We start from the raw sequence: 23,448 nt of genomic DNA, 5'->3' as shown, positions 1-23,448 counted from the left end.
TTTTTTTAAAAATAGGAGTTACTGTTGTGGTGGTAGTTTTGATATTATCACAGTTCCATAATGATAAGTGAGAGTGTGCTTGGTGTTGAGATGGATGGCAATGGTTAATCAACAACAACAACAACAACAACAACAACAACAGAATCATAGAGTTATAACATGTTATTATAATATGTAGAAAAATATTTAAATGTGTATTCATTTCAATTAAATTACTACTCTGAGCAAAAGTTTCCTAAAAGAGATCTACAAGGTGTGGTAAGTGAACGACCAATATATAGAAACGAATAAACAAATTAAAGTTTGTGATCAAAAGTGAGAGTTTTTGCTAGAAGATGTGGTGTTGGTTGTTGATCATCTTAAGATTCACTTCAACTATTTGATATATTTAACAATCTAAACCATCTTTATTATCATTCGCACCAAATTAAAAAAAAAAACAAGCGAACACATATATATTAGAATTGTCAATTAAATCCCATGCTTTCTAAGTATAGCTCCATTGTTTCACTATAATCAAAAACAAATTATATATTGATGATTTGATTTTATCATTTTTATTGAATACCACATCCTATAACAAAAAGAAAATAAAGATGATAAAATTAATATAAATTTGATCATCTAATTTGAAACAAAACTACCAAAAAATCAATAACGAAATATTACCATTTTCTACTAATGGTAGTGAAATTTAGGTAGTAGTTTAATATGTCGACAAAGGCAATGGTGTGTTTGATTTTCTTTGATAGTACTTTTATATAGAAATATATTGGATATAATTCAAAAAATACTTATATCTCCCATTATATTTTACTATTGGAATGCAGGTTTGTTATATGGTGACACTTCATATAACTTTAAAAGTAATTTTAATAAGACCAAACATTGTTTATAGAATTTCAAAAACCACGAAGAATATCGGGGTACTAAGTCTAGAAAGAGGGGGATAAAGTAATATTAAAACTTTGATTATTTTGGATTAGGATGATGATCATGTTTGTAAGCTGTACTATCAAGATCTTTAATACCAACTACCAATCATCTTTGTTGGTAAAGTATGAGTGAGATAATTTTAAAGGGTGAAAGTTATATTTATAGTATATACTATAAATATCATAGTTTATAGATCGGGAACCAGCCTAATAAAAACAATCACACATTACCATCATTGATCATAATAACACCTCTATCTTTTCTAATAATATATTCTTTAATTTACTATGATACCCTATCTTAATACTTAAATTACATCAATTCTACAAGAACAGATTTTAAAAAAAAATAATAACAACACAAATTGGTAATCTAACAAATACCACAAAAATGATGAAGAGTTAAATTATTTTGTTCACTCATATTGTAGTGATTAACAGTACTCCAAACATTTAAATTTGGTACCAAAATTTAATAACGGTTATAAAAAAATTAAATTAAAAAATAAAAAAACTAATCAATATTGATTAATCTATCTTTCTTCAACTGATTGTAATTATTTCAGTTTAGAATTTAAATTCTTTGATTAAATACTTTGGTTTTTAGAAAATATTTTTTAACCAAATTTGTGAAATTTCAATCTAATCATTGGTGATGTTAACTCAAAATTTAAAAAATCTTTTCTATTACCGAAACAATCAAATCATGGGCGATATATTAAATCTCTGAAAAAAACACATTTATTTTATTTTATTTTTTTTTTGTTCAATTTTTTTTTATGCAGCCATCGGATTTGAAAAAATCTCATTTGGAGGTGTTTTTTTGTGGCTTTATGTGTTGGAGAGACCCAAAAAAAAAAAAAACCAAAAATGAGAATCGATAAAAAGCGGAGACCCACAACGAACACTTTCATCACAATTGATCAAATAACTGTTTACATGGTGGAATAGGAATTGATTATCATTGAGTCGTCTAAAATTGCAACACACTTAGACTCTTCCTTCTTTGTTTGTTCTTTTTTTCATTTATTTTGTTTTTGCTCCCCAATGGTTAATAATAGATAATATCAAACAGATCATACAGATTAGCAAAGTAACTTTAAACAGTTACTCTTCACATACAAGTTACTTTTTTTTTTTTTCTTATCAGTCACGAAATCAACATTTTATTACCATTTATTTATTTATTTATTTATTTATTTATTTATATCTTTATTTATTCAAAAACAAAAAAAGTAAGTATAATTTTAACCAAATATGTTTGTTTCTATAGAATAATGAACTTCATCACATCATAAAGTACAATCACAAAAACCAATGTCGAGATAATGGTTAATAAACAATCAAAACCATTCCACAGAGGTTAGTTATTGTTAAGCTGATAACTGAAAACAAACAAAATGTATCAATTTTATATTTAAGGATAAAAATTTTTTTTTTTCATTGTTGTTTTTTTCTTTTTTGTATGTTTTTTAATATTAAAATCTCCATCACAACAACATCTTAACCTGTTATCATGATGGTTAAACAAACTAACAACATCATTTATTTAAAAACAACACTTTTCATCCTCATTGTTTTACCCCCTATAAACACATTGAAAATAATATGGTCGGAATTCACTTGCAACAACAATATAATTGGGTTAATCAACCAAACAAACAGACCACACACTTAACTTCAAAAATATTTGATTATCAGTTTTAAAAAAAAAACAAACAAAGATAACTTGGCCGACGGCTCAAGACAACAACCTGTTATTGAAATAATATAATTGGTTAATCCAGTTTAGTGTTGTGTTGTGTTTGTGTTGTTGTTGTTGTTTGTAACAACAAAAACAAAAAACAAGAAAAAACAATAACAACACCAAACTCTACAGTAACAGAACAACAAAGTCGATGTGTTGTGACGAATCTTTAGATTCAAATTGAAAAATAGATGTAGGAAAAATGAATTACATTTATAAATAACATATTTTTACTGTATTTAACATTAAATACAACAACAACAACACACTTAGCTTCTTAATGCTCTGCCATTTGATCAAATTTGTAGTAATATTAAAAGTGTTATTGTTATTGTCAAGGTATTCAATTTTTGAAGTCTCTCTCCGTTTCTCTGTTTTTATTTTTGTTATTTCTATTATAATAATTATAACAATACATTACTTAAATTATATTTTAAACATAGTTAATTATTGTTATTGTGACCTGATTCATCTTTTAGATTGTTAAGTGGTAATATTAATAACATCAAATCTTAATCTTATTTATATCTATCAATATCTGTTCCGTCAACAATACATTTGAATGTTGCGCATCTATAACTTTCATTTGTGAACAGCAATCAACGACCACATTAAACATCATCAGCAAGCATCTTTTTTAGTAAATTTACTTAAAAACAAGAAAAAACAAAAAAAAAAAAAAAAAAACATTACAAATTAATAAAAAAAAAAACAATAAACTAATCAAAATAATAACAATTTTATATAATACTCTAGAACTGTATATTAATGGTCTATGATTGATTATTAAATTCCGTTGTTAAAATAGTAAAAAGTATGTTTAATTTATCACTAGTAGATAGATTGAGTTGGTGTTTTGTAATTCAATCAATAGATTATTTTGTTTTTTATTTTTTACTACATTTATAATTTAATTTATAATAAAATGAAAAGTTCAATCACATATGATCACAAAAAATATATATATGGTATGCATATGTTTAAAAACGATCAATCGACCACATATGCATGCGAATGAATTCAATCGTTTCTGCAGACGATTAAATAAACAACATTCACTTAACACCATTTTTTAATTGAAAAAAAAAAATACCTCGATTTTCAAACAATTCAATTTCTAGAAATTTTAAAAAACCTCCAAAAAATAAAAGAATTTATAAAAAATCAACATCAATCCTGCAAAAGAGGAGAATAGTTTGTCACAAGAAAAACCACACACCCATTCAACAACACCCAATTTTTGTGATTTAATTTAAATAATTATTTTTGTTTTATAAAAATCATCATCTGCCTTTAATGTTCTAATCAAAACCAACGCAACAACAACCTAATTATCAGTGATCACTACTGCAGCTACATCATACATATTATACACAATTTATTTATTTATTTATTTTTAATATACACAATTATTATCAAAAACTACCATCAATTAATCAAATCAATAAAATACATTATTTATTTAAAATTCAATTGCATTTACACACAAATAGAACAGAGAATATATAAAATCAGAAACAAGTGCAATAAAAGAATAATAACAACAGAGTTAGTTTAAAATCAAGTTCAAAGCTTACTCAAGTAAAGTTTATAAAATTATTACTACTCATGTTTGTTTAGTTTGTTTTATCATTTACTTATTGGTTGTTTTGAATGCATACAATTCAAGCAAGAGGATGTGATTAGATTTTCGATCGAGTTATTAAAAGTTATTTGACAAATCTATACTTTATCTAGTTAGTTAATAACTATTTATGATGCTCTCTCTCTCTAGCAACAATAATCAATTGCATTTACAAATTTATTAATAGAGTTACACACTAATTCCACAATCAATCAAATCAAAGCAAATCAAATCAAATCAATCATTTTTCATTCCAATCTGATCACCCATTTACATTTACATTGTTATCAAAAATGGGTGTGGTGGTGTTTAAAAAAATCTATTTTGCATGTTTTTTTTGCAACCATTTTTTTTTTTTTTTTAATGTTACAGGCAACTCATTCGCTAACACAGGATATCATTGGACAATGAAATTGGAAGACAACAAACACATTAACATGGTTGGTTTATATCGCCACCATTTTAAACTATTATATAATTGTTACCATTGATTAATTGGTTTTTTAATTCGTGATGTTTTAATGGGTCATTTTATATTTTTGTTGGTGTGTCTGTCTGTCTGTTTTGTCTGTCTGTATGTGTGTTGCTTGCATCCATTCCTCCTCATAGTAGTAAAATACTATAGACACAGTGATATGATTTCACTTTTTAATCTGTCGACAAACTGCATTTGATATCAAAACCAATAGATCAAATCAATGTATCTATATAGGTTTGATCAACAACACACACACTGACTGATTCTATCATTTATAAATCAATAATTATAAATTAAACAACCACCATTTCTCTACACCCCCAATTTATTGATCAATAAAACTTTTTTCTGTGGTTTGATCTATTTTAATAATATTTACATAGTTTACCATTGGCACTACTACTACTAAAACTACTACTAATACTGTGCAATGATATGATATGTTATTTTATGATTTTGATGAATCCATTTATCAAGTTTTGTTTTGTTCGTTGCCTAATTGTATTCATACCTACTTACTTACTCTCATCATCATCATCATTATTATTATTATTATCATCATCATCATCATCATCAAATCAATATACTATAGACAATAAATAAATCAATCAATCAGTCAATCAAACAATAATTTAATGATTAAAAATAACCCAATCATTTAGATCAACAATCCTACAATTTATTAATTCTATAAATTAACAAATCTATACACTACACGAACACCTTCTACACAACACCAGTATCTATTGAAAACCACATGTCATTCATCTACACAACAACAACAACAACAATCCACTTTCTCCTCCCACTACCACTACCACTACCACCACCACAAACAACCACACACTAAGCAAAACCAAACAAAAAAATAAAACAACAACAATAACAAACAAACAACCAATTTAACAAATTTATTTACTTACTACTCTCCATTCCATTTCCTTCTTTATGATTAATTAAATCATCATGAAATCCAATGATTCCTAATCATCATAATCAAAAAACAACAACAGCAATATTATTAAAAACAAAAACAAAAAAACAACAATAAGTAGGATTTATCAAAGTACACCATATATTATCTTATAAATCCTGTCAAAGTTTACACCTATTTATTTTATTTTTCAAGTTGATTCCACATAATTACTCCAAAATATTTGTTATACCAAAAATACATGTGTTGTTGTGTTGGTTGTGTTTGTAGGGTGAGTAGATATTGTCATCAAAGACATAACTATATCGTCTAATTGTGATTTATTATTATATTATTATTTTTCTCATCATCATCATCACAATAAATTATTATAATAGTGTTGTGCCTAATATATTAATTTTACTTACTAATAATATTTTATTATTCTATTTTAGTTTAACAAAAATCATAAAAATAAAATAAAATAATACAAGACAAATCAAATAATAATTAACAACAATATTAATCAAAATCAACAAGATTAATAATAATAATAATAATAATAATAATAGTTTAGTTTAGTTTTTTTTATTTTTTAAAAAGTCGACCTCTTAAAATATAATTATAATATAAATATTATAAACCCGCCTTAAAATAGAAATACAGAAAAGAATAATATAATAGTTTTTTCAATTCACACTCATTCACTCACCATCAATATCAAAATTTTTATCTTTTTTTTTTCATAGAATATAATAGTGTCACCACCTTTAGGTAGTTGTCAAAAATAAAACCATATATAGTCCATTAAATATTTGTTGTTTTCTAAAAACAACAAATAATAGTTTAGGAGAGAGGAAGAAGAAGAAGAAAAAAAAAAGAGTGATAATTTAGTTTGAAAAAAGAATCTTTATAATAGACAGTAATCATAGCTCAGACAAACCAAAACCATGGAAACAACTGGAAAAATAGTACCACCTATAATTAATACGTCGTCATCCTCCACTACAACAACGACAACCACAACATCACAAACTCAACCACCTGTGACTTTTCCATTTTACAAACCTGACGATGAGACTCAGATTGTCTATCTGCCGGGTGTCAACCGTAGAGAAGGTTCACTCGCTATAAAATGTTGTAATCTACCAAAATTGATCGAGAAAATGACACAATCATTAAATTATGGTAAGTCCATTAAATCAATTAATTAATCATATTTCCAAAACAAAAAAAAAAAAAAAAAAACACATTCTAAATTAATTTTCCAATCAACTTTAGATCACTACTTTACATCAGCGTTCTTTCTAACGTTTAGAGATTTCACAACACCACTCGAGGTAATGCATTTGCTGATATCAAGATATACAGGACCACCAGCTGATTCAAGTAAAGATCATCTCAGACTCTTTGAGATTGAAATTGAAATTGTACAAAACAAGTATGTTTGAAATATATAAAAAATAATAATAATAATAATAGTTGAATATGTCCATTAACTTTTATTCTTTCCTCAATAACCATGGTGTAGTGTAATTAATTTATTAAGACAAATAATTGGAACTTTAAACGATAATGATTTCCAAAATACAGAGTTGTGTAATGTAACGATTGAGTTTATAAACTCACTGGCTGAAGATATAAAGAATGAGTTGTTTCTCATGTTTTTCAGGGCTAGAAAGTTGGCAAAACCACCACATCAACAGCAACAAAAGGTGTCGCCAAGACCTCACACCACCATTATCTCTTCGGCCGCTTCAACTATGAGATTTTCATTTTCAGTATCACCCAAGACTCAGTCACCGAATGGCACTTCCAATGTGCTGACTGGTCTGCTCGGAACCAATGGAGCGAGCGGTGGCAGTCCCAACAGCACACAGCAACTGCAATCGAGTTCCAGCTTTGACAATAACTTTAATAATCGCGCTAGCATGAAAGTATCGAAAGGAATAATGAGCAAGATATTATCGCCAGGTGGCAGCACTACCAACCTTAGCAATAGCAGTATTGGAAGTAACAATAGCAACAACAGCAGCAGCAATGGTAGCAGTAGCAGTAGCGGCGGATCCGGTGGATTGAGTGGAAGTCATTCGACATCGATGCACATCAGCTCTGCGCCAATGTCACCATCGCACAATGTACAGCCACACCAACAACATCCAAATAATGTCGACGATGAAGGATACCCTGTCAGCAACGAGAAGACTGCATTCCTACCCGAAATGATTGCTAGAGAGCTGACAGTGATGGAGTTTGAATTGATTTCAGCACTGACATTGAACGAGTTTTCACAAAAAGCATGGACCAAAGAAAATCAAGCTATCAATATTCAAAATTTAATTGTTTGGTTTAATAGAGTATGCTAACAAATATTCATAAATATATTTAATTGTTATAATCATCTAACAAATCTATTATTTTTCAGATAAGTTCCTGGGTATCAACTAAAATCATATCAAAAGAAACACCAGAGGAAAGAGCAATTATCATTGAAGCATTCATCAATATTGCAAACTATGCTAAGGAGTTGAAAAACTATAATTGTGTAATGGAGATTTTAGGTAGTTTACATAATTCATCGATTAGTAGATTAAAGAATAGTTGGGCTGTATGTATCTATTTTTTTAAAACAGATGAAACAGAAGCAAATTAATATTAATGATTGATTTCAATTATAATTCGCATAGTTAATTTCACCAAAGGCAAATGAATTATTTTCAAGTCTTAATACGGTAATGAGTCCAGATATCAATTTTAAAATGTATAGAAAAATGTTAAGTTTAGTATCACCCAGTGAACCATGTATACCTTATGTCGGACTGTTTTTGACTGATTACACCTATCTGGACGAATCGAATCCACCATTGGTCAATGGTGGTATGGTCAATGTCGAGAGAATCTACCTGATTGGCAATAGAGTACAAGAGTTCTTCCAGCTCTTTACCAATTGCTCTTACAACTTCCAGTCACAACCACAGGTTCGTGAAGCAATTCTCGGTGAGAAGGTATGGGACGAGAATGAGACATTCCGTCTATCAAAGATTCGTGAGGAGCACAATAACAATGGAACGGTGTCACCCAGCGGCTCTGGAGGATCGTCTTCGTCGTCGTCGTCGTTGTCGTCATCGTCGTCGCATCACCATCAATCCAGCAGTGGTAGCAATCTGACAGTGTCGGGTGTGAGTGGATCGAAACGAAAGGGATTCGCTTCGAAATACCGTATGTCTTTTACTGGCAACGATCCACCTCCCTCCATTGCATCGGCGCTGAGCGAGCGTGACTGGAAGATTCTCTCGACCAACGCCAAGGTTATCAAGCACAAAAAGGGCAAGAAAATACTGGCAATGGGCGAAGTCAATAATAATCTGTATCGTGTCATGACAGGACGTGTCAAATTCGAGAATAATGCACCGGAAGAAACACGTTATCTTGAGTGTGGCGACATCTTTGGTGAAGACAGTTTCCTCTATGACCGACCGATGCTTTTCAATGTGATATCGGACAGTGACGATTGTGAGCTTGTCGAAATCGAAAAGACATTCATTCTTCAATTGTTTGCCAGTGAGCCGATCCTGGCTGCCACCTACTATAAGCACATTGCAGTGTTGATGGCTGAGCGTCTCAAGTTTGTACTCTCTGCCAACTCGAGTCACGAGTCGATCCAAACAAACAGTGCAATCGGAACCTATTCTCATTTGGGAAATTCACTCTCAAACTATGGACATGGAAGTCTGAGCACAAGCAACCTGCTGAGTTCCAGCAACTCCAGTGGCAGCAGTGGCGGTGGCAGTCCAAGCTCGCCCAACTCTGCTTCACCCAAGTTGACATCGATTTCGTCGTCGCAATCAATGTCTGCCATGAATTTGATGGACAACCGCAGAAAGTCGGTAGCAATCGAGCCAAGCACAATCGATATCCTCAGAAATGGAAATGACAGTCGATTCCGCTCTACCTTTGGCTTGTCGACCGAGGAAATCATTATCAAGAGCTACACCTGCAAGCACAACGGTATCACTGGAACATTGTATATCACAAAACACCATCTCTGTTTCGAGGGCAAATTCTTTGGTATCCACAAACAAAAGATGAATCCATTCGAGAAGATCACCAAGATTCTCCCAGAGAAGGGTGCGCTCAGTCTCACCACAAACGATAAGATTAAGAAATTCAGTTTCAAGAGTCAAGAGGATCTGAGTGAGGCCTATGGAATCATGACAAAGATCTGGAAGAATCACTTTGGAATTGTTCGCTCACCGACCAAGACTGTCAGTGCTGCCAACTCACCTCCAACTCCACCTCGTTCACCGAAGATTGGTCGTGGCGATTCGTTCACTGGAATCTCGGATCTGCCATCTAAAGAGGAGTGGGCACAACTTTTGAAGGGTGCCAAGACATTGACATTCAAAAAAGGTGAAATACTTGTTACCGAAGGCACTGAATTCCACAAGATCTTCCAGATCACTCGTGGCGAGTGCACCATCATCAAAGGATTGAACCAGACAGATATCAACACATCTGCCAATCCACCAACAATCTCCTCACTCTCACTGGGTCACAAGAATCTAACGATCCTTGCAAAACTATCTGCAGGTAGCATTTTCGGTGAGATGAATTTCCTTCTGCCCGGTGGATCGTCAACCTCTGTCGTAGTAAACAGTGATGAACTTGAAGTCTACACCTTAGAAGGTTACTTTTTAAATATTATGTTAAAGTCTAAACCACTGTTAGCTCCAAAGTTTTATAAATATTTGGCTTGTGTTTTAGAGAGTAGAGTAAAACAATATCGACAATCAATTGTAGTGTAAAAACAAACAAACAACAACAACAATACAATAATAAAGTAATAATAATGATAATCATCAGTAGTAGTAATAATAATAATAAGTAATAATAATTGTATCAACTCATGTAAATAAATCATTAAAAAAAACAAACCATTCCCTTATTTAATTTAAAAGAAATACTTTTTATTTAAAAAAAAGAAGACTAAATAGTTTATTTATTGTGTAGAGGTTGGTGGTTGTGATGAATTGGTTAAATTATTATTGGTATTTAGATCGGATGTCGTTGAGTTGCTTGGGACAACTGGTGATGTTGGAATAGCAGTGGAATTTGATGGTTGGGAAGGAGAGGTTTGTGTATTTGTATCAACAGGTGGATCGATCTTTTTGGGAGTACATTTAGGTACTGAATAGTCCCAGGTAATTGTTCCAGTGCATACTGAGCAATCGACTCCTTCAAAACCATTCTTACATTTACAGAAACCTTCACAATAGGACATCGATAAATTTCCACATTGACTATCGGCAAAACATGGTTTATATTGATCTGGTGATTTGAAAACACAAGCAGCAACACCGTTGTTCATGACAATATTGTCAGAGAAACATTCTTTACAGTCTTTTCCAGAAAATCTTGAAGTACATAAACAAGCTCCTTCGTTGCTAGAATGTGTGTAAAGCGAGAGTACCTGGTGATTTCCAGAGAGTTGGTTGATTCTGAAAACCTGGTTATCGTAGGTCGACACAAACAAAGAGCTCTTATCACTGTTGAATACTAAACCCTGTACAGGATTATCTAAAATCTTTCTTAGTTTAGAAATTGGACCGTTGATTGGCAATTGATATAAACCTGGTTGGTCAGATGGTGAGCCAAAGTATCCAATAGTCACTCCAAAATAGAAATGTGTAGAACTTCTCTCAAATGCAAAGGTTGTAAATGGCAAGGTAAGAACATTCTCTATTTGGGTACAATCCACACAAGATTTATCGACTCTCTTCATTGATTGTCTATGAATAAAATATAGATAACGATCTAGGACAAACATATGTCTGATTCCAACTACTGGGAATTGTATCATCTCCACTGTAATATTTTTTACAATTCTTTGTAGATAATTGTTGACCAGATAGGTTGAAGAATCGATATCATCAAAATAAACAGCCAAAGGATAGTATTGAGTAGTCCAATATGGCAGAAAAGTATTATTCTTTGGGAAATATGGACCATAGCTGTAAAATCCTCGGTTCATGGCAGTTAGAACTGGTAATTTTATTTCTTCATCATAGTAGAACATTTCTTGAGTAATGTGAGTACTGGAAAAGCTATCGGTCAACACTGAAAACACTCCAGATAATGAGGATGATCCATCTCCATTCAAGCTGACAATATACTTTAGCTCAGAGCTTTGGTTGAATCGACCTAGCAAGAATACCTTGTCTTGATGATTATCATATCCAATGCCAGGAAATATATTGAAATTGGAAAACTCACAATAACTATTGATTTGATTTCCACAATGTTTACTACCACTACATGCAATGGATAGCTCTATTAGAAACAACAAAAGAATTACCAAGACATTTGACCAATTATTTTTGTTTGAAAAAAATATATTTGAAATCATATTATAAGAAAATAAATATTATTAGAATAATAAAAATAATAAATAAAGTTTACAATAACAATAAAAATGATGAATTTTTTGTTTATCTAGTAAACATTGGTTAGCAATCAATCATTTAAATACCAATAATATTATTGATTTTTAAAAATCAATTGGAAAATTTAAAATATTTTATTATTTGTATTCTAAAAATCTTTAATTACTTCTTTGTATCATGATTGGATGGGGGAATAGTGTTGTTGTTGCCTGATAATAACCCACCAATAACAATCAAAATAATCAATGATGAATGAGATGACCATCATATAAAAATGGGTTTTAAATTTGGGGGAATAATTCGCACTATATTTTATATTGTTTATAGATGACTCTGATAAATCTGTTACACCAAAAACCATAACATTTATATTTCATTTACTTTACTACAAATAAAAATTCGATCTTAAGAATAATAAAAAAAAAGAAGATCTAATTAATATGTATATTTTAATTTTCAAGCTGTATTAAATTTCTAGTTTTTTAATTCTTTCCATTTTTTAAACTTTCCAAATTTCAATAGTTGTTTATTTAACCAACAACAACAATAACAACTTGAAACATTAATTATTGATTTGTTTAATTTAAATAAAATACTTAAAGAACTTGTACCAAATAACTAAAAAAATGGATAAAATACCAATAATGTATATAAATAGATCTTCTACTTATTTATTTTTATTTAATAATAAAATTATTTGTTTATATTTCTTTTTATAAATGGTCTGTTGAACTTGATTGTGTCATTTATTCAAACATTGTCATGAATATCTTTTCTTTTTTATTTGTGTTTGTTTTTAACCGAGTAATCAACCAATAAACAATTTTATAATTTTTTATTTTTTGCACTTAGGCTAAATTTTGAATCTTAATTGATACTCCAACTACGGATACACCAGCTTCTACATTACCAGAACTACGGTATACTCTAAGCTCAAGGGAATTAATTGAATTTTACAAAAAATTAGGATTGGATGAATTCCTCTTCAATGCAGAAAATCTCATTTCCGACCGAGCATAATTCCAGATGCTCAAGTACATTAGGAATACGGAATTGGGAATAGTCTACTTAGGCATGTTAATTTATCACTTCAATAATCAAATTCATTTATATTATTTTTAAAAAGAAAGTAGTTGAGAAACTAACTTATTGTATACTTATCAGATAAAGATAAAAATTTAACCATTTAACGCTACCCTACACAATTGGAAATAAAGAAATGAGTGTGAGCGCCACCAAGATTAGTTTTAAAGGAATAGTTTCTAAAAATAATCAACAACCATCATATTTTGATATGCCCGCATTGGCATCCGATCGCTGGAACTTTGTTTTATTTGAACGAACTGGTGCTGTGCAGTTTGTTGTATCGAGAATAAAGAACATTTCTTTTATATACAACCATTACACTCGATCAGTTCAAACTAATTTTAAATATAGCTTTTGGACAATGGCCAGGGTAATGGTTGATGGAGGGTAAGACACAAAATGGGAACTGGCATTTTTTTAATAAATAAATTAACATATTTGTTTTAAAAATTAATTTTATATATATTTATTGGTCTTCATTGGCATTTTCATCTTGGTCGTCGTCGTCTGGAAAAGATAATGAAAGTTCATAGAATCTTGGGTTGATTTCATCTTGTTTCATGTCAATGTTGATTTCAATCTGACCTGCTCCACGTACATCGATTACGTCCGGCAGTAGAATGGTTGTTTGCTTCCAATGTGTATATGGCATGCCTGGTGCAGTGTCCAATCTGACCGTCGAATTACTTCCAACGAAATAGCAATTGAACCAAATTGCAAATCCATGAATCAAAGTACATCTCTCATCGTCAATACTAAAAGGAATATTCTTTACAACAATATCTCTAAGTTCTTCTTTTGTCACCTTTGTAAAATCAATCTCTATAATATCTTTTGGTTCACTTATAACTGTATCTCCTTTTAAATATTCAATCTTCAAATTAAGAAATTTATATTAATATGATATGAACCTGTCAATTGAAAAAACAACAAATTATTTTAAAATAAACTTACCAATGGTTGTGATTGTAATAAATGCATTGACATATCTTTGAAGATGGAAAAGTCGAAACCATATACATCTGACCAGTGACCTACACGTTCGTGCATCAGCTGCTCGAGATTTACAGGTGCAATTTTGATATCACCTTTGGTTGGGAATAGTATTCCGTTTGGTTTTAACCAACGGTCACGTGCATCAAGCACACTCTCCAACATGGATTCATGTAAAAGATAGAATCCCATCCACTCTGAAATGATAACATCGACCTTTCCCTGTGGAATATCGGATTCATCGATATCTTCAACTCTCTTGTGTACCACTGTAATGATATGATCCAAATGGTTAGCTTTCACCAGTGACTTTGTGAATGGTGCCATCTGTGATGCCTCTATCGCATAGACTTTGGCTGCACCACACTTTGCTGCAAACATCGATAGAATACCTGTACCTGCACCAACTATTTATATATTTAGTTATAGAGAGTAGTAACAACAAACAATTGTTCTATTTGTCAATATACATGTAAAATCTAATATACCAATTGATATTATAACAATTACCATCCATTACAATCTTATCTTTGAAATCTATTACATTCTCTTCTATTGCTTTGCGATATGCTAATGTTCTTGTAGTATCCTTTAACATTACATCATGAACGTTCAAATCGAAATAACTTTCAAAATATTCATTATTATTATTTGATGATTCTTCATCATTATCACTATAGTTACTATTTGAATCATTCATATTATTATCTTCATTTTCCATCTTATAATTATTTAATATTATTTAATCAAATAAAAAAAGTTGGTTCACGACAATGAAATTAAATAAATCGTTCGTTTTTTTTTTTTTTTTTATCATTCATAAACATTTTGCTTCATTGAATATGGAAAAGGATCTCATTGGAATCGATTCTTGTATGTAAAGAGAAAAAAATAATGGAACTTGATTTTTCAAATTTATTTTTAAATATTATAAATTTTTTCTATTAATTATTGTCGGTTTTAAATTTTACTCCTATACTAATAATTATCATTTAATTGTTTTTTTGCCTGATGTGTCAAAAAACAAGATTTTGTTTCGATCATCCCATTCAATCAATCATCAAAAAATTTTGGCTTTTGCAAAAAAAAAAAAACCATCTTTGTAGAAAAAGACGTTTTTTTAATTAAAAAAAACAAAAAAAGCTGATATTTATTTTTAATGATAGAAATAATACAGAAGGTTGAGTTTTTATCAATCATTCTTAATTAGTTCTAATATTTATCTAAGTTATTAATCTCAGAAGTAAATTCATCTAAATTGATACTAAAAAATCACAGGACAACGAGATCACCATAAATAACTATATCCAGAATTCAAAAACAAGTCGCATTATGATTTGTTTCTGAAACCACATTAGTTTTAATTCGTAAGCATTGCATACTCTTCTTATTGCATTGTCATTGTCATTGTTATTGTATCTATTATTAAACTAAAATTAATTTTCATATATAAGTCATTTAGTTTCAAATTTTATTGAATGATCATAAATTTCAAAAGAAATGTCTGATAATAATAATAATAATAATCAACAACAGAAATTTAATTCTGTTTTTGCATACTGGGATGGTAAAGACAAGAGAGTTCAACAATCAAAAGTTTTATTACCACACATCAGAAAACCAGTTGCCAAAGTAATAAATGTAAATTCCAACAACCCAACCACCACAACTTCCACCACCACCACTGCTGCCAACACCAATATACCTCAAAACCAACCTGTACAATCAGTTACACAGCCAACACAAACATCACTAGATCAAGTTGTTCCATCAACCAATGTTGTTCAGTCCAACAATAATGAAGTTGTTTCTGTCGTCGAAGAAAGTAAACCAGTAGAATCAACATCTTCAACTAGCAATGGATATGATAATGTAAAGAAAGAAGAAACAACTTCTACTGAAATTTCTACTGAAACTTCTACTGAAACCTCTACTCCAAAACCAAAGAGTGGATATGAAAATGTTGAAGTTAAACCAGTTATTGAAACATTGCAATCACCAGATACAAACAACAGCAACAACAATAATAATAGTAATAGTAATAATAATTATGGATATGATAATGTTATGAAGAGATCAATTGATGTTAGTTCAGGAAGTAGTATTCAAGAGGATTTGGTAGTTGGAGAATCATCAGAGGTTTCAGTGAGTACTCCAGTATCTGGATATGCAAATTACACACCACATTCAACTCCGGTGAAATCACAGTACGATAACTTTGGTAAATCGGAGACACCACGTGAATTGACTGCCGATGAACAAGCCGAACAAATCGTAAGAGATGCCGAGCGCGATCAAATGGAGATGTCGAGAATCTCTGCTTCCACCTATGGCTCGGTCTATGGTGGATCGATGTATACCACCTCCTATGGCTATGGTGGCGATACCACCGACGATCCCTACGCAATCGAAGACGACGAGCCTGAAGAAGACCGTTGTGACATCTCAGAGTCTGCATTGCTACACTTGGAGTCGCTGTGTCACGAGAATGCATATGCCGACCTCGTCTATAGTGAATCGGATAGGCTTGATACTGAGTCAAACACCCCGAGTGCAGAGGTCAGTGCTCCGGCTGCCAGAGTTACCTCTAACAACTACCAATTGTTACCATCGCCATCCAACTATTATATCAGTACATCGGCAGCTCCCTCTGGATACTCGCATCCCAAGTTCCTCACCAACAAGGAGAATCTCCGTGAGAAGTCTGTCACCGATGAATCCCTCACCTCTTGGAACTCTGAATTCCAGAGAATTCTCGAGATGGACGATTCGCTTGAGAAGTTCGAACGTCTCGCCAGTTTGGAACACGATTTCGTTTATGCCGCCGAGTCGTATGGACGTATTATTATCTCTGAACATTTGTTGCCGGATGAGTTAAAGACTATCAAACCGGTGAGTGTCGGTGGTATTGCCGGTGGTGAGAAATACATTGTCCAAGGTATTCTCTTTAAGTTTGCAGTGGAGAGCGATACCTACGGATTGTATGGATCCGATGAGAATGCAATGAAGACCGCTGCTCACGAGTTGAACGGTTGCACTTCATTCTTGAATTGCGGTATCAAAGGATTGCACGTACCATTGATGTCCTACATAGATTATCGTGGTTTCCGTTTGATGGCACTCTCGCTGCTGCCGATCACCAAGAAAACCTTGGTCTATGGTTCGTCCGATGCCGGACAAACCGTTTACACCGCCAACACAATGTTCAACCACTTGTTTGGATCGGCTGCGAAAGTTCTCAATTTGAAATCACATCGTGTTCAAGATAGCTCTGGAGATCTCAAGACAATTCAGGGACCGATCGATATTGAGGGACACGTTGGAACCGACGGACGTTTCTACCTGTTGGATTTCGCGAGATTGTCGCCACCCGAACCACCTATTCACCGTGGTGCCTACCTCTATCGTTTGTTGCGTTTGGAGCTGGTCAGAACTTTCACCACTCCACTTTGTAGCGATGCGTTCTCACCGATGTCAACAATCTCCGTTGAGAATCACAATGCCGAGGTCAAAGAGGCCTATGACTTCTTGATGACCACGATCATCCCGAAATTGGCGATCACACTTGACGTCAAAGACTCTCAGGCCATTGAGAAAATGGAATTCTCAAAGATATTCCATTCGGAGGGTGTCAACATGAGACAAATCGGTCAGGTCAGACAGTATGCCCAAAACGAAATGGTCAGAAGATACCTAATGACCGAAGCACTAGTTAGATGTCTAAAGAGTTTAACAAGAGAATTATTAAGAAGAGAAATGAAAAAGACACATCTTCCATCTGATTATCCTTATAGAAGTAAGTTTTCCTTTTCTTTGATGTTTGCGATATATTTTATTTACTTACTCATCTTTTTGCTATCTATTTATTTAGGGGTGATGGTTAATTTCTTGAATTTAATATTTGGAGAAGGACAAGCAACAAAGACTTTCTGGGATCAAATTTTGAAACCAAAACTCGAAAAGAAATTCAAAGGAATCTTTAATCTTCCACCAAAGGGTGTGATCGAGTTGCCAGTCGATAGAAAGATGACATTTGAAAAGGATACGGATCTAAAGTCGTTCTTGGAGCGTGGATCAACTAGAACTGTTCTATTGAAGCGTTTCACTGCTTCCATTGGTTTGGTGTTGAGTAAACAATCAAAGAGTGAATTCTACGTTTCGGATTCAGTTACTTTTGTTGACCCCGATATCATTGAAATGAGAACACAAATCACCAGATTGAATATCATCGATTATGCCGACGGTATGAGTTTATACTTCAAGTCACAACAACTCAAGAAGGAGAACAACGCTCGTAATAGACTTCTCTCCATCTCCAAGAGTCGTTTGGAACAATCGCTACACTCAATGAGTACCAACTACGCTGCAATCTTCCAACTTGGAAATGTCATTAGATTAATGGCCAGACTAGATTTAAATCGTAAAGAAGACACCTATATTCTGGCAGAGAACACCTATCTTTCTTTAGAGAAATTAAGAATCGATCAGAATTTATTATACCAGTAAGTTGGATTAATTAATTAATATGGAAATCCAAAGTTTGAAAACAAACAAATATTAATTTTTTATTTTCTCACTTTCAAATATAATATAGATCAAAGTTATTCAGAGCTAAAACAATGCTTTCAAGAATACCAATTGCATATCATAAGAAAGAGGTATTGGTTACTTGTATTGATGTTTTGAATGAAGCACTCGGTTTGACATCAAACAAATGTGAGGCGACATACTATATTGCCAAAGCCAAGAAATTGTTGTTCGATAACAATTTACCACATCAAACTCAAGAGGAATTCGATGAGATTATCAATCATCTTGAATCGCTCTTGAAGGAGGAACCAAACAATGCTAAAGCCAACTTCCGTTTGGGTGAATACTCTGCTTCCTGCCCGAAATTCAACAAGAAGTCTCCAGAGGAAGTATCCAACTACTACAATCTTGCAATCACTGAGGATAACTCTCTTATCAACAAGATTGAGCCAACCATTAAACATACCGTTTGGTTATTCTTCCCAATGACCAGATCTTCACCAAAGTTGTTCGATCTTGTCAAAACCGAGTTGTCACAACTCGCCAAAATCGCAATTCCAGAGCAGTTCCAAGTGTTGGAGTCTGACTACCCATTGTTTGACAGTGTCGGTGAACAAGTTAAATTCAGCTTGCTCAACGCCAAAGAAGATTCGATTCGTAGCATCATTAGAATTCTAAAGTTCAAGCCAAACAACTTGAATCTCATGAAAACCGCATTCCAACCGCAGTCGCCAGTTTTCACTGACTTTATAAATCTTACTTCGCTCACCTCTATCAATCTTGGTCGTTGCACTGGAGTTGCCGATTATGTCATTGATACATTGGCAACCGTCAATCTCAAGAAGCTGAGATTCCACAACACCGAAGGCATCACTGACACCTCCATCAAGACACTCGCCGAGAAGGCACCGAACCTCGAAGTTCTCGATGCCGGATCTTGCGATGTCATCACTGGCGAACACTTTAGCACTCTGGTTGCCAGCTGTCCAAATATCAGAAAGTTGGCACTCCCCAAAAAGGTTGGTTTCGAAGCTGTCCAAAATTGTTTGCACAATCTCAAGAAGTTGGTTGCACTCGACCTCTTGGAATGCGAAGAAATTCCCAACACTTTCTACTCGGCTGCTTTCAAGCAATCGGAATCGATCATTAAAATTCGTTCAACCATTGGATTCCCTCACTTCCAATTGTCACGCCAAAACCTTACTCATATGGTTACACGTCACATCCACAACGAAGGAATGATCACTTTGGGAGGTCAATCTATTCCACTGATGCGTTCGACCATCACCGCCAATCATTTCTTCCATCAGCGTGCTATCCATGTTTTCTTCTATATCAATCATCCACTCGTTAAGTTTAGAGATTACAATACAGTCGAGCGTGGTAGCAGCTGGGTGAAGGTTGGTCAGATGACAATCGTAGAGAAACCGGTTTTCAAGATTACCGTTCACAAGTTGCTACGTTCCTCCAATACATGGGATCACGAATTCAACGTTCCAGTGCCAACCATTGGATTTGGACCGACATCTGTCTTCAATGTCGGATACTACGGAAACACACTCAAGTTTAATTTTGGAACGGTTGCAGTTCACGGTGGAATCGGTTACAGTCTCACTATGTTCAACGAAGCCGGTACCAAGGTAATTTTTGCTACCAACCAAAGAACACTCAAATTATCATCGCATTTCGAAATCTATGAGGCAGTTCCATCACATTGGATGTACCTTGTTTTATCACTTTCTCAAATGAATGTTACATTACAATAAAATAATTAAAATATAATTGTATAAAATTTAAATATATTTTTAATTTATTTTCTATTTTTAAATAACTTAATATATGAATTATTTAATTTAACAAAGATTGGAAATGATTTGATGTTTATTCCAATTTTAACAGTGACCACATCCACCTCCAAGTAGACCATTTAATAGTCCACCCAACAATCCTCTGCCACCTCCAAGACGAATATCGACATCGATATCAATATTGATTCCACCATTTCCACAACCTCCACAGGCAATGTTGTTGGCAGATTGAGATGAGGAGCCACTAAATGAACTGTTAAAATTGTTCTTTGTCATCGAGGATGGGGTAACATTTCCAAGGGATGAAAGAGATTCTATTTAAAAAAAAAAAAGATTAAAATTTTTATTAGTTCTAAAGAATTTAGAAAGAGAATGGTTGATAATAATACTTACTTAAGATTGTCATTTTTGATTATTTGATATAAGATTTAAAGAATTTAATATTAGATTTAAAGTATTTGATTTGTTGAATGAATAAATGATTGCAAATTCAATCTATTTATACTTGATTATAGATAGGGATCTTTTCCTTTCTGAAGAGACATACTGTATAGTTGTCACTTAAAGCGATTCTTTTAAAATATTTACTACCGGAATCATATTATAATGAACAAGTATTAATATATATATTTGGGCACCAAGCATATGGTTAACATAGGCACTTAATCAAATGTTGGAGGTTATTCAACTTAAGTAATTGAACTGTTAGATATATAAAACTATTCAACTGATTCAGGTGTTTAAAAAAAAAACATTTCAAATTTATAAATAACTATCTGTCACATGTGTATTACGAAATTTATATACATATATATAAATAAAAAAAAGATGAATTGCTGATAGATGATCATTTTTTTTATCCTTTTTAGTTAAATCATTTAAATGGGGTGTGTTCAAAGAAACATCATCAACTAACATTGAATTGTGTGTTGTTTTAAAAAATAAAAATAAATTAATACAATTGATGAGGATAACCTCTTTTAAAGTACAGATAAGCAAATTATTCAAATAAATATTGATTTTTACAGTTACCAGTTTAGAAATTAAACTATGAGTGTAATAACAATAGATGAAATCTATTCATCTTTAGGTATCGATATTATTATAGATGCCATCAAACTTTGAACAAATAATATTATATCATTATTAATTTTTAAGTTTGATTTAATAAATATTAAAAAAAAAAATAAAAAATTATTTACCATTGTACTATCATTAAATTCTAAAAGCTAAAACAAAATTGAGTAGTAGTACTATTTTTTAAAATTGGTATTATTTTATCATCATTTTTTGAGTTCACTAAATCTTTACTTGATTTCTAGTAATAAATAAGTAATCGAATTTGAAGTTAATTAATTTTATATTTGAACATATCACTAGTGATATACAAAGAATATTTGATCAACAAAAAAAAAAAAAGAAAAAAAAAAAAGGTTATGATGATTTTGATTTAGGTTTTTAGGAATGAAAAGTTTTTTAAAACTTTTTTTTAATTTTTTTATTAAACATTATTGGATATTTATATAAACTAATAACAAAGAAAGATCATTGTAAAACAAAACAAAACATTTTTTAATATTAATAAATAAAAAGTAAAGATTGCTATAAAGTAAAGATTGTTTACCTTAGTTAGTCAGTAAAGTTTTTGTAAATAAGTTAAACCTTTTTTTTCTTACTATAATATAATTATAAAAAGTAGTAGTAAAAGTAAAGAAAAGAGGAACAATAGATAATTAAGAAAAGTTAGATTATAATGGGAAATACAGTGGGTGCTCCCATTGTTTCAGATTATCTTGAGGATGAAATAGGACCGATTGTATCACAACAGTCGATGGGTAACAGTAGATTTCTAAAGACATTGAAAGCTATTCACGATACTGAAGGTTATGTAGTTGTTAAAATATATAAAAAGAGAAATGCAAGAGAATCTTTAGAGAGATATAAAGTACAATTAGATGGTATGTAGTTTTTTTATTGTTATATATATAACAACAAACAACGAGTAAAGTAATAAAGTGAAATCTAATATAAATATGTATATTATTATTTTAAAAACAGAGATAAAAGGTAGTTTTGAAACAACATTATTCTTAAATTTAATGCCATATCAAGATTTTGTGGAGACAGAACGTTCGGGATATCTCATTAGACAGTACTTTAATAATAATTTATATGACCGATTGACTAGTACACGTCCATTCCTCTCGCTGATAGAGAAGAAGTTCATTGCTTTTCAATTGTTGCAATCGTTGAATCAGGCGTTCTTCAAGGGAATCTGTCACGGTGATATCAAGTGCGAGAATGTCATGATCACAACCACCAACTGGATATACCTCTCGGATTTCGCTTGTTACAAACCAACGTTCATCCCGGAAGACAATCCAGCGGACTTCTCGTTCTACTTTGATATTAGCGGTCGACGTACCTGCTACTTGGCACCGGAGCGTTTCTACGAGTCGAACCGCGGTCCACCGGCAGACGGCGAACTCACCAACAAAATGGACATCTTCTCGCTGGGCTGTGTCATTGCCGAGCTGTTCTTGGAGGGTCTGCCCATCTTTGACTTCTCGCAGATGCTCAGTTACCGTCGTGGCGAGTACAACCCGGAGACTGTCATCCGACGTATACCGGACATTCACATACAATCGCTGATCATCCACATGATTCAACACAACCCGGAACATCGATTCTCACCGGAGAAATACATCACCCAGTGGACAGAGCGTGGCGCATTCCCCAGCTACTTCCCGTTCGTGCACCAGTTCCTGTCGTCGCTCATGAAGCTGGAGCACGACGACCGCATCAACTGCATCAGCGATCGCTTCGACGAGATCATCGACATCTTCACACGCAAACCAAAGACCGCACCAAACACACCGCTCTCTGCATCG

At 32.4% G+C, this 23,448-nt stretch overlaps 8 protein-coding genes across 8 annotated transcripts; 4 read left to right on the top strand and 4 right to left on the bottom strand.

Moving 5' to 3' along the window:
• Positions 1-6,647: 6,647 nt before the first annotated feature.
• On the top strand, positions 6,648-10,502 carry gbpD (RasGEF domain-containing protein; the record flags this gene model as incomplete). Its single annotated transcript, XM_020571560.1, has 5 exons — positions 6,648-6,885; positions 6,979-7,138; positions 7,247-8,054; positions 8,123-8,305; positions 8,385-10,502. 5 exons carry the CDS (start codon positions 6,648-6,650, stop codon positions 10,500-10,502), a joined length of 3,507 nt encoding a protein of 1,168 aa, XP_020438834.1.
• A 194-nt stretch (positions 10,503-10,696) lies between these two features.
• Positions 10,697-12,103, bottom strand: PPL_00534 (uncharacterized protein; the record flags this gene model as incomplete). The annotated part of the gene is made up of 2 exons (XM_020571559.1): positions 10,697-11,486; positions 11,523-12,103. The coding sequence occupies 2 exons, from the start codon at positions 12,101-12,103 to the stop codon at positions 10,697-10,699; spliced, it is 1,371 nt and encodes a 456-aa protein (XP_020438833.1).
• Positions 12,104-13,359: 1,256 nt separating this feature from the next.
• Positions 13,360-13,617, top strand: PPL_00533 (uncharacterized protein; the record flags this gene model as incomplete). The annotated part of the gene is made up of 2 exons (XM_020571558.1): positions 13,360-13,496; positions 13,578-13,617. The coding sequence occupies 2 exons, from the start codon at positions 13,360-13,362 to the stop codon at positions 13,615-13,617; spliced, it is 177 nt and encodes a 58-aa protein (XP_020438832.1).
• Positions 13,618-13,692: 75 nt separating this feature from the next.
• PPL_00532 (putative protein arginine methyltransferase) lies at positions 13,693-14,940 on the bottom strand (the record flags this gene model as incomplete). The annotated part of the gene is made up of 3 exons (XM_020571557.1): positions 13,693-14,100; positions 14,181-14,626; positions 14,730-14,940. 3 exons carry the CDS (start codon positions 14,938-14,940, stop codon positions 13,693-13,695), a joined length of 1,065 nt encoding a protein of 354 aa, XP_020438831.1.
• A 779-nt stretch (positions 14,941-15,719) lies between these two features.
• PPL_00531 (uncharacterized protein) lies at positions 15,720-20,515 on the top strand (the record flags this gene model as incomplete). The annotated part of the gene is made up of 3 exons (XM_020571556.1): positions 15,720-18,015; positions 18,091-18,721; positions 18,814-20,515. 3 exons carry the CDS (start codon positions 15,720-15,722, stop codon positions 20,513-20,515), a joined length of 4,629 nt encoding a protein of 1,542 aa, XP_020438830.1.
• A 126-nt stretch (positions 20,516-20,641) lies between these two features.
• Positions 20,642-20,963, bottom strand: PPL_00530 (coiled-coil family protein; the record flags this gene model as incomplete). The annotated part of the gene is made up of 2 exons (XM_020571555.1): positions 20,642-20,871; positions 20,951-20,963. The coding sequence occupies 2 exons, from the start codon at positions 20,961-20,963 to the stop codon at positions 20,642-20,644; spliced, it is 243 nt and encodes an 80-aa protein (XP_020438829.1).
• A 1,347-nt stretch (positions 20,964-22,310) lies between these two features.
• PPL_00529 (uncharacterized protein) lies at positions 22,311-22,523 on the top strand (the record flags this gene model as incomplete). The annotated part of the gene is made up of 1 exon (XM_020571554.1): positions 22,311-22,523. The coding sequence occupies one exon, from the start codon at positions 22,311-22,313 to the stop codon at positions 22,521-22,523; it is 213 nt and encodes a 70-aa protein (XP_020438828.1).
• A 202-nt stretch (positions 22,524-22,725) lies between these two features.
• On the bottom strand, positions 22,726-23,241 carry PPL_00528 (uncharacterized protein; the record flags this gene model as incomplete). Its single annotated transcript, XM_020571553.1, has 1 exon — positions 22,726-23,241. The coding sequence occupies one exon, from the start codon at positions 23,239-23,241 to the stop codon at positions 22,726-22,728; it is 516 nt and encodes a 171-aa protein (XP_020438827.1).
• Positions 23,242-23,448: the final 207 nt, after the last annotated feature.

This window comes from Heterostelium album (assembly GCF_000004825.1).
Source record: "Heterostelium album PN500 unplaced genomic scaffold PPL_scaffold1, whole genome shotgun sequence".
NCBI lineage: Eukaryota > Evosea > Eumycetozoa > Acytosteliales > Acytosteliaceae > Heterostelium > Heterostelium album.
The sequence above is the reverse complement of the archived record's forward strand: the minus strand, read 5'-3'. Positions and strand labels throughout refer to the sequence as shown.